This window comes from Clinocottus analis, unplaced genomic scaffold (assembly GCF_023055335.1).
Source record: "Clinocottus analis isolate CAN_PGR_092001 unplaced genomic scaffold, fCliAna1.0.p SCAF_15, whole genome shotgun sequence".
NCBI classification, from domain to species: Eukaryota; Metazoa; Chordata; class Actinopteri; order Perciformes; family Cottidae; genus Clinocottus; species Clinocottus analis.
This window is the reverse complement of record NW_027175876.1, coordinates 9,160,464-9,172,079: the sequence shown is the minus strand read 5'-3', so window position 1 is coordinate 9,172,079 and position 11,616 is coordinate 9,160,464. Positions and strand designations below refer to the sequence as shown.

Sequence of the window (11,616 nt, the reverse complement as noted above, 5' to 3'; positions counted from 1 at the left end):
GAAGGATGCAGGAAAGAAATGTCGAATTAGAAAAAATGAAACGGAAAATGCAGGAGACGCTGCTGGCTGCCACGGTGTCTGAGACGCAGACTGATAAGCGCAACATCGACGGCCCCCATCGACGGCCCTCATCGTCAAGCCCCTCGTCGGAGTAGGACTCTGTTGGACAGAATCTCCTGCTCCTGTACATCCGGGGAGAGTGATTCTTCTCGGTTGGGCCATGGTGCCCCTCCTCTCTACCGCCTTCCGGATTATGTGGATCGTGGATTTTTTATATATTCATTAACTCACTTACACATGACATCTATCGCTTCTGTACAGCCGGGCAGAGCGATTCTCCTTGGTTGTTTTAATGTATGTTTCGTCTCTTTTTTCCCCTGTGATAGGGTTTTTTTTCCACACAGAGCTACAAAGTGGCAAGTGATTTGCCCTGTAGTAGCACTGTGTATTGACAAAATTCACTTTAGGCTTTTGGATTATTATCATTTGTTTGGGATTAGATTATCACAAACACATTAATAAAAAAAAACAACAAACACATCTTTGTTCTCGCCTCTTTTATACATAGCATTATTTACTGGTATGATAATGTAATTAAAACAGAGTTGTAAACATGTGAAACATGTTAACCTCTGGTCTCTGTGATGGAGACATTAGTCAAGTTATGAGATTTGCATCTACTTCTGGTCTTGCCAGAAAATAAAAGATCTGAATCATAAATAGACATTGACAAAAATAAAGACTTGCAGGAAATAATCTGCCTATTAACCAAAACTTTTAAGAGTAATTTACGCACATCTCACATAATAAACCTGAATGTCAACACTATTAAGAAGCATTCATAAAGTCACCTCTGTGGCTCACTAATTAAAAAAGCTGCTAACATAAAGCCATTGTGAGATGGATTAGTGCCGTTTTAGAGGTCAAACTCTGCATTGAACCTGCAGCGTTGGATTCTCAGGTATTTTTAAGTTTATTTCTGTAAGATCCCGGGACAGGAAAGTCTTATGTGTACAGATTGTACAAACTGATATTATATGTGTATGTATGTATGTATGTATGTATGTATGTATGTATGTATGTATGTATGTATGTATACGTATATACGTGTGTTTGTGTATATATAAAGATGGTATAGATAATGCTCCCTTGTTGTTTGTCACGTTGGTGTAGTAGAGCTTCATCCATAATTCAGCGGTGGACCTGGTCGCGGTGCTTATTGCCTGGAGACCGGAGCGCGCTGATAGACGACCTCTGCTGTTGCCTGAGTCACGTTAAAGATTAACCAGCTGGACTCAAACAGGTCATCTCTGCTGGCCCCTTAGGCTCCTGCATGTTGCTGCAGCACAAGGGCATTTAGTGACAGCGGTGACGGTCTGCCCCGCAGTGCCTTATGTACCATGCCAGCCTGTACCGGCCGAGCAGCCCCCTCGGTTGCCGTGTGAGCAAAGCAGAGGGCATTGTGGGAGAGAGATGAAGTTTAAAATGCAAGGGGCGAGATAGGATTTGGGGAGCGAGATGCAGGTGGAGCATAGCATTTATGAGCAGTATAGGCTAAAGTAGGATCACTGCTTATTCAAAAGGATTCAGTGACATATTTGATTTTGTCCAGAGTAGCAAATACCTTCCAATCATATTTCCATTTTACTTTGAAGCTAAGGGAGGAGGGGCTTGGTGGAAGAAAGTGGAATAAAAAAAGGTAGAATATTAGAGAATGTATTCTCTTAAACCTCACTGTCAGCAGATCTGTCACACAGTCCAACTTAGAAATGATTGCGCCACTGTAGGGATCTTTTATTTTTTTTCCTTAAACTGTATAATTTCCATTATTTATTCCCCCTGTTCATGGCGACTTGAGGGCAAATGTGAGAAGTTTGAGAAAATGCAAATATCTTGAGCGCTCAACTCACACGCCAGTATCTCTGGTGGAATATTACATTGACAGATCTTCATCAGGGGAAAAAAAAAACGTCTCATTTTGTCTTTAATCAGGCCACATTCTGCTGACATGACTCGATATATCTCTTCATTCTTTTAGTTATCAAACGCAGTGATCTATCAAAGAGCGACCACAAATGTGTTTCTTCTCTCCTTTGCCACCACATCACAGCCGAGGCTAAGCTGAAAGACATGTTAAAAAGAAACAGTAAAAACCTTCTTCACCCATCTACCGAGGCCATTCACCGGATTTAATAATTGCCGTAATGTGTATTTAGTAAAGATGTCTTAAATCTTAAAACCGAATTCTCCAATAATCCTGCTGTTTTTTTACTCTCTGAGTACATCTCTTTATTAGTGAGTATTGGGTGCTTCCAGTATTTAATTACAAGTGGCTGATCTCAGGTTCTGTTACCTAACCTGTACACACTGAGCTGAGCTCACATTACTCAAAGCACACACCCTTCTCTGACCTCCATTCAAACATTAGGTGAGTTTGCTTTGGCTGTTAATGGTGCCAGACTATGTTAGAGTTTCACCGTAAGTGTCAGCGGAGCACACTGCTGACATTTCCAATAATCAAAAACCAACAGTCATGACCTTTAGTGGGATGTATGGGTTTTTCAATGTGGTTGTTCTGATTATGCTGATATTTTACTTTTTTACTGAGCTCGGAAAATTAGGCTTGTGTTGTGTTTTAATGCAATTAAAAGGAAGCGCAATCTATTTAGTGACGCACAGCCATAAAGTTGGGGAAGTTGAAAGACAAATTTAAAAAGATATGACATATCCTGACGTTTTGTCCCCAGCTATTCAACAGCTACAACCTACAATTCACTTTATTAGATCACCACTGCCTGTTAATTGCCCTTTTACAGGCATCCAATTGTAACCCAGGTTTTCTGTCAAATATTTAAAGTCACAAGCATGTATGTCTGCTCCCTGATGACATCACCAGGGCCCTGCTGACATCACTAGCGCCTGTAAATAGAACTGACCTGTTTTACTGGTGTTATAGTCGGACGCGAATGAAGTTTAGCTTTGACCTATCTGTCATATTAATTGATATCATTGGCAACCATTGCACCAGAGAGTCCATTAATTAAAACATGACAAAGTCATGTTAATATGCCAGAAATATATTACTGGCTTAGCTTGACTTTCAAGTATAAGCCAAACTACTAGCAAGAAGTGTTATCTCAAAGAAACGTCCCATATCCTATTTGGCGGCAGTTGCCTGCCTCTTCCAACAGTTTTATATTTATCAGTTTTAGTCTACTGAGCACAAACCTCATTATGGCTCCTCAAACACAGTGACAAGGGTTTTTGCAGCCTGCCTTTTTAGTAAAGTCCCAGTCGGGCATTAGCTGGTGGAGTGCTACCCTCTCACAGCTCCTATTCTCCATAATAAAGCACAGCTCAGCACATCTTTGTGCTGCATGCATAAAGAGGAGGCACCCCTGTGTCAGCCTAGGTTAGTCCCAACAGGTGCACCAGCAAGGAAGGAACGTCTGCACAGATTTCAATAATGCCACGTCATTCAATAGGAAATGAAGGGGAACAGTCTGCTTCTCACTGTTTCAGTGATCTCGGCTGATACATTCTTGGCAGTTTGCATCAGTGAGGCATGAACAGTCTCAATGGTATTACAGCATGGCATCATATACGTCCTACGTATCGGCGATGCTGCCATGCTAAAAGGGAGAAGCGACTGCTAACCTACCAGCAGGAACGCCTTCCTCTGTCTGGAACAGATATAAATACAAATATTGTGACATGTCAATCAAGAGCATGCGCGTCCCACCACCAATTGCACAAAGTCTGAGATGCTTGGCATTATCCCTGCGTACTGTGGTACATACTCGGAGATGATAGCACACACGCTTACACACACTTGGATGCTGGGCGTACAGACTCACCTGCCAGTCTTCATTCCGTCCCATGACTAGCCTCAGTTGCGTGACAGGCCTTTGTTGGGTAGTTGACAGCGAAGGTTGTTTCATAAACCCGGCGCGCGTCCATCTCATCTCCCCCGCTGCTTTGGGATGAAGGGAAGTGATGATCATGGGATTTTTTGTTCCCTCTGCTCCATTGAGCTCACCGTATCACCTTGACAATGTTGCATTCTGTCATGGAGGCTACGGGGACGACAGTGGGCATTTGGAGAAATGAGTGAAATGGTCAAGGAGAACTTTGTGGGATTTAGTCGTCTCCTAACAAATCCATTAACTTTAGGGCTCAACACTGCTTTTACAGGGAGGGGGGAAATGTTGGAAGCAAGTTGAGGATGCGGTACGAGGTGTTGAGGAAGTACAAGTAAAAAGTGATGGCTTCTGAATGTGTGTGCACTTGAAACTGTGTGTGTGTCAGTGTGAGAGAGCGAGATGTGTGGGCAGGCAGGACGTCGTAAGTGAACATCCTTGTCCTGCCTCGACAGCAATGCAGCATACTGTAGCTCAGGGATTGCACATCACTATGTTAATGCAAATTGCTGTGTCATGCTGATCAATCCTGTAGGCTGCTGAGACGGGGTTATGTCGAGACCAGTCTGCTGTATCTTGGTTTTGCCTGTCCGGCTGATCGCACTCTGTTTCGGTATGGCACTTCATGAGGCATGTCTTCTGCTTTGCGCTCCATTTCAAGCTGACTCGCTCGCCTTGCTCTCCCTATGATTTGAATTTGCTTCTGTTTGACACACGAGCAAATCAAGCATTTGCAAGACAAAGCATTGTTCAATAAGCTCAACTAACGCCCACATCTTTCTTTCTTTTGTTCCTCAGGGCACAACACCAGTAAAGGAATCCTGTGGGACTGGAGGGCAACAGCAAGACATTGTGTGCAAACCTGTTTAACGCTGAGCTGGGTGGAGGGGAGGAGACAACAACAGGACCATCAGAACACAGACATCTGGGCATGCTAGCTATGCTTTAGCACAAGCAGGAAAGACTGGTTGATTCCCTCCCCCCCGTCCCCTCGTCCCCCCCGGCTTTTCTTAAGCACTCCTGCTTCACAAAAGAAACACACACCCCTCCCTCAACGTCAATTACGGTACATGACCCCTGCAAAGATGCCAAAGCCAAAGTTGGCCCTGTGGCACTTGTGGTGACGGGGCACAGAGTGTGTGTGCACATCCGGCAGGCAGGACGTTCGGTCGGTGGGTGTACAGGCACTCCGAGAGGCATTTTTGGGTGGGCGAGGTTGCACCATGCGGCCCTGGGCAGGGTCATGGCGATGGATTACCCTGGTGCTGTTGGCCTGGGGCACGCTCCTCTTCTACATCGGTGGTCACTTGGTGAGGGACAGCGAACACCCTGAGCGGTCCAGTCGGGAGCTCTCCAAGATCCTAGCCAAGCTGGAGCGGCTTAAGCAGCAGAATGAAGACCTGCGGCGCATGGCCGAATCGCTCAGGTAACAACGCGTTCTGTGCTTTTAGAACTGACTTGCTTGGCTGTGAAGTAAATGTGAAGTAAATGCGTTTACATGCACACTAGTGTTGAAAATTGCCCTAAAGACGGGGATGTACTAAGCCGATTTGAGTAATGCTGCAAGTTGACTGTTTTACCGCTTACTCAGAAACTAATTAGCTCATAATTTGACTCGGTTAGCCAATCAAACTCCTGGACTCTCTCCAGCTGCAAGTAGATGTCTAGTTCTCCTCCTAGCGATATAAAGTATGAAGACTCACTCGGTTCTAGTTAGGGCTACGCCAGTTTATTATTTGCGAAGCAATAGTTTTACATACATACATAACATACATACATTTGTCTTAACTATACATGCAAATCAAGAGAGGAACAATTCCTAAGCTGGAGCTGGTAAAAGAGTCCAAACTAAAGCAATTTAAGAGTAGTGAGGAGTCAGCAGTCAATGACGGAATAAAACAGTCAATAAAATATGTTTTCAAAGAGTGTGAATCACTTCAACTACATGAGGCCATTGAGCATTCGCTTATAGATGAGCATAAACAATATTAGGCTGATGGGTCCAGCAGTATGGGAGACTACCTGTTGATAGACAGGCAGGCGGACAGACATGGATACACACACTCACACAACAGAATACATTGTCCGCTGGTTCAAATAATGATAACGGTAATGAAAGTCCAACACAACACTGATAATGCAGAGAATAAAATGTAAACAAGGATGGCAAGTTTAGCCGAGTGGTAAATGCCACCTCGCAGGCAGCAAGAAACCAAAGTGGGTTCATCAGCAACCATTGACTCAGTCGATACAGATATTAAAGTGTGGCCTTGAGATAATACCTGCACTCAGATGGAGTTCAGAAAACAGGATACTGTCAAATTCCTTTATACAAGGATATGAAATGGCAGGCTTCTATCTCCTTCCAGTGTAAACAACATATCTGAAATATGTTGACATTAATGTTCACGTAAACCAGTCAAACGTTACATCACATCAAAGTGCTTTGGTATAAAACATCAGATTGTTGCCATTCCTGGATCTGTGGATCCGAGGTCAACACATGTAAATCATCCTTTTTGCTTCCCCGGTCAGTATACTTTTGCTTTTTTGGAGAGAAAAAAACACAACAACAAATACACATGGTGCAATGCATCATCCTCTTAAGTTTTGGCAAAGTCCAGCAATTAAGCACAACCTCGAGCTCCCCGGTTGTCCAATCAGACCAACATAACAAATCCCAGAATGAGACATTCTGATGACTGTTTCTTTAGGTTTTGTGAAAATCTAATCAGCATATGATTGAATCAGCATCTTCTACTGCATACAGTCAAGCGAACATTGCTGCAAACTTTAATGGAAAGCTCATCAGTTGTGCCGGAGATGCGTTGTGTGACAGACACATGGGTGTATTTGTCAGGCACATCACCAGATTGTATTGTGTTATTTTGGCAGACAATAAGATTCACACATTCGAGCTATGTGTAATAGAGAGACAGATGGTTCTGCTCTTATCTCCGCATGCTGACAGTGTTTCTCTTTGCACATAAACACCGCGTCTGTACGGACGACTGAGTGTGCATGCATGTGCGTGGAATGCACTGTAGTGTGTCCTGGTATTTGCCACATTAACAGGGAACTCGAGCTTCAGATGTTGCCACTGCTGCTCTTCTGTGGGATTCACTTTGATGCAGGGCCCTCATCGGCACACACAAACATGAAAACACACGCACACACGTTGCTTCAGACAGCTGGTCCCTGATTAAATCCCTTGCTTTTATAATTATTTAAAATTGGCTCGGAAACAAAGGGGGAATTCGTGGCATGAAAAAAAAAATGCAGTTTTCAGTCGACCAGTGTCCAGATGGGTCCCCGACACACTGCACGCTTGTTGCTTGTTATTAAGTCTGGTAGTTGATCTTGGGCCGAGGCCTCCACAGTTGTTTACTGGGGCAGCGCTACAGTGCCTTCTCAAGTCCCTCTAAGCTCCAGCTTCAGCTAAGTATCTGGCACAGCAAGCCAAAAGTAGGCGCATGGCTAGCTGAGGTTAAGCTTTATGAGCTGTGTGTGTGTGTGTGTGTGTGTGTGTGTGTGTGTGTGTGTGTGTGTGTGTGTGTGTTTAAACATGTGTCAAACTCAAGATCACATAAAGGTATATGAGTCTGTGTTCCCCCCGACTACAAACATTTATGTGAGCAGGTGTTTGACCTTTGATAGAGTAATGTGGGTTTCTTAATTTGTCCTAAATTAAATGGATTTATGTTATAATCACTGAGAAATTTGCTGACATATATTTTTACATTTATATAAATGTATGTACACTTGAATAGACGATAATCAAATGCAAAGACTATCATTTAACAATATGTTAGGAAGTCGTTTATACAGTGGTGCATATACAACCGGCCCTTTGGGGGCAACCATAATGCTGATGTGGCCCAGGGTGAAAATGTGGTTGATACCCCTGTATTAGAGTCCTAATAGACACAAAGAGGCTGTTAGTGAGCTGCCCATCATTCCTGCCACAGCCCCTTCCTTCTCATTTCATTGCCTCGTTTCACTCCTTCTTCCCCTCCCTCCTCCTCAATCCACTACCAAACTGCTGACAGTGGCATGGCACCCAGCCAGACTCCAGCTTGCAGGTTGTCACAGACTACAAAACAACTCACTAGCTTACTGATCGACTAGCTCCACGCATGCCTAACCCAATTCACTGACTTGCACGTTCTGCAGATTTTGGCCAAGAACAAGAATCTCTAAATGTTGCAAAAGGTGCAGAACCAGTTCTTTGCAAGCATCCTGTTGACATTAGACGGTAAAGGTTTCATTCGAAGCACCTAACCTTCACATTACTGCATTCATTTTTTATGAGTGGCCTTAGAGAGATTTCATCCCATAAAACTGACATTATTACACCTTTGTGTTGAGTTGTTGTGCAGTAGAAACCCACTGCATCGGGAATGATTTATAGTTCAGAGTAGGATTTAACCTGGTTAGCGTCATCACACTACAGCAGTCCTCGATGGATGAGTAAGGCATTATTGGGGAGTGTTTTGCATTAATCATATCCCTGAAGGGATCTTGTTTACATTTTCTCATTCACTTTTCGAGAGTGATAGTAGACAGGCAGAAGCAGTTTGCATTGGATACTGATTTTCTTCATCACAAGTTGCACATTTTTTGTTGCATCACTGAGAAGATGAAGATACCTAGGTATTAAACCTGCTAAACCGGTTCATCACACACTACTGATCATGGTATCTCTATTTTTGCTGAACTCGCCATCATTTTTACAATGGAAATGTCATCTAAAGTCAATCAATCAATCAATCAATCACCACTCAGATTCAAATTAGTATCACCTGGCTGGCCTACAGATTCAGTCCAGTGATTTGGTTACTCAGGCCATTCCAGAGTGATTTGAGTGACAGGCAGCGGGCCAACCTACCAATCACACAGCAGCATTAATGAGAGGTGAGCACGAGGTCGACTTGCTCCGTCTGTCTGGCTCCACCCTCTCTGCAGCTGTCAGTCACCTCGGGCACGAAGCCATGGCTCTTGCGGAGACAATGACACGCGCCGGCCTGATGGTGTGACATCGGAGGGAGCGAAGGGTGAGAGTGACAGCTGGGCTGAGCGATGAGGACCTGATCGATCCCCCAGGCATGCCAACAGAGGGATGGAGGGAGCGAGGCGAAGAGGAGGCGAAGCGGAGGGAAGCATGATGGATGGCGTGAGGACTGCACTAAGTAAAGGAGCAGCAAGTAGGAAATGGAAAATGCGGACTGAGAGGATGAGAGGAGTTGTTGAGGCTGCAACTGTACAATCTTGTCTGGTACTTTTGCATACGTCTGCCTCATCTAGGTCCCTATCTTTTTAAGTAAAATATAAATGAAAATTTAAATTGTGAAAACGGTCGTGCACTTTGTCCACCCATATATATACAAGGAGGACATGGAAGGACTCATTTTTCCAGTAATGGTTTTATCTCAGTCCAGCCACACCAAACAGATGCTGCGGCGCCATCCAGACCTCAATTCCCATCGACCCGGCCGCCGCTCAGGCCCACCGAGGGAAGGTCTACTAACACACACACTAGCCCCATTGTGGGAGCTGTCTGTGGCCAGGACATCTCTGTCAAGTAGGGCTAGAATGAAACTGGCTCCCTCTGAGTGTACTGAGGCGTTGAAGCTGGCGATGCAAGAATGCACCGTACAGAATCAGTTTACTTGAAATCCTACTGTTTAAAGTCACTGGACATTACAGGAAGACAGCAGAGGAAGGCCACGTCAAAGCAAGATGAACTGATTCGACACAATGAAGGAATAGTTGCACAAACACAAAAGATGTACTGTCATGCGTAGACAATGCAGTATTATACAGTCATGCACTATAAATCGGGATAGCACTATTCAAGCCTCTCAAAACAGATCTTGCAAACCGATTCTCAGCAGGGGTAGTGGGCTTTCATTGTAATGGCCAGATATTCCACCCATTTAAAGTGTTTACTAGTCTTTTCCCGACACATTCCTGTAGTTTATTAGCTTGACTTATGGAGTCAAATGGTTCGGTTTAACACAGTTGAGTTTACAGCAAAGGCTGAAACACATCAGCTCCTTCTGCATCGCGTCACTGTCTATCGTAGGTGCAGGGTAAGAGAACATTAAATCAGATGTTCCTCGCAATATTAAGGCAGATTGCGTTCATGTAGCCTGCTTTCATCCACGCCTCCCAGAATACTTCACATCTCCATCCATATGTATGGCTTCACCGGTCAGACGATATTAAATCTTCGCAGCGCCACCCAGGCCTCCGCAAACTGCGCCGCCCGGCTCTGATCACCCTGTGAACTCGATGGTTACCGGATGAGGGGGCAGGAGCCAATGGAGCGACAGCTGGGGCACCATTTCAGAGGAAACTGGATTGCATGCTGAACCTCACCTGCTTTCCGACTCAGTGCTTACTTCCAGCGGGGCTCATCAGGCCCTGCTTTCATAGCTTGTCTTTTACTCCACAATATCTCCCCCCCCACCTTTCCGCCCTGCCTCCCCCGAGTCAGAGCTTTTCCTCATCTGTTACGTCTCCTGTATCGTTTGATTAAGACGCTGTTGAATCCAGCTGCCTTGTCTAGTCTTCGCTTCAGGTCCTCTAGAGATACCGTCAAGGATCATTTGTGTACGGTATTTGCCTCCTTCCTGTGTGTGCGTTTGTCTATGGGTTTTGATTCCACCGAGTGTTTGGATATATTTTATATTTACATATCTTGGCGGGGGATGCTTGTGGTTTGCCTGCACCAGCATTGTGTCTTAGCAGTTGATGTCTCTTTGGAGCGTGTTTGCTAACCTCTGTATCACGTCTCTACTCATTAGCCTGTGCTGGTGTGGCCTATTTATTCTGCCTTGTTCAAGGAGATATCACATTGCTTCATGTTACAGTTTTAGCCACACTTAACACCCCAGGGAAATTATGTCACTTAGGAAATAGTCCTATTTCCCGTACAATGCTTTAACGAGCAAGTTTGGGTGTGGCCTCTGGGAGATCCGGTTGATTATTGTTTGAACAGATTTTGCTGTGAGAATAGACAGAATTGATACTTAAAGAGGAAACCTGGGTCTTATTTCAAGAGATCTGTGTCGAGCAGCTGGAATAAACATTCCCAGATTTCACGGAGAAAGGAAGTGTACATTTTAAGACGCACACAAATATGTATATCAGTATGCATGTGTGTGTTCACAGGTATTGGAATGTTTATCCCTGTCCATCGCACAGCTACGTAATCATCCCTTTTCCATAATTTCTGTGGCTTTGAAGCACAATGCTCAGTGAGTGCTCAGCCAGGGTTTCTCAGGGACCGAGGCTTGAACAGAGAGGGGGAGATGAGCAGCAAGAAGGGCTGTTGCAACTTAAGAAGTCTCGTCTTTATGCCTGCCAGCGACTGATGTTCCTCACTCATGGAGCAAATTGAGTTTGCATGCCTTGATGACTCAGTAACATGGCCTTTGCAGTGTTTCACCGATGCCCATGTGCATTCAAACGTATTCCATCTTTAATAGTTGTACGTAGAGGAATTTAATTGGTATAATAATGTTTGTGGTAGCTCTTTTCTTTTCTTGGCTGATGTGAAGTCTGTGTTCTGTGTCAGAGTGCTCATTTATGGTTCCATTTCATGCATGCAGTAGTTATTCATTGTTCGCCAACACAGAGCTGTGAAAATGTTTTTATTGATGCGACGTACTATATGGACTGAAAAGCTGCC

At 44.4% G+C, this 11,616-nt stretch overlaps 1 protein-coding gene across 2 annotated transcripts in view; it reads left to right on the top strand.

Moving 5' to 3' along the window:
* The window catches only part of fut8b (fucosyltransferase 8b (alpha (1,6) fucosyltransferase)), a 78,183-nt gene that overhangs the window by 39,142 nt on the left and 27,425 nt on the right, over positions 1-11,616 (top strand). For both annotated transcript variants that reach the window (XM_068577408.1, XM_068577409.1), the window contains one exon: positions 4,719-5,346. In XM_068577408.1, coding sequence (XP_068433509.1) covers positions 5,144-5,346 — 203 coding nt within the window. In that variant the 5' untranslated portion in view covers positions 4,719-5,143. The remainder of the gene's footprint in view (positions 1-4,718; positions 5,347-11,616) is intronic.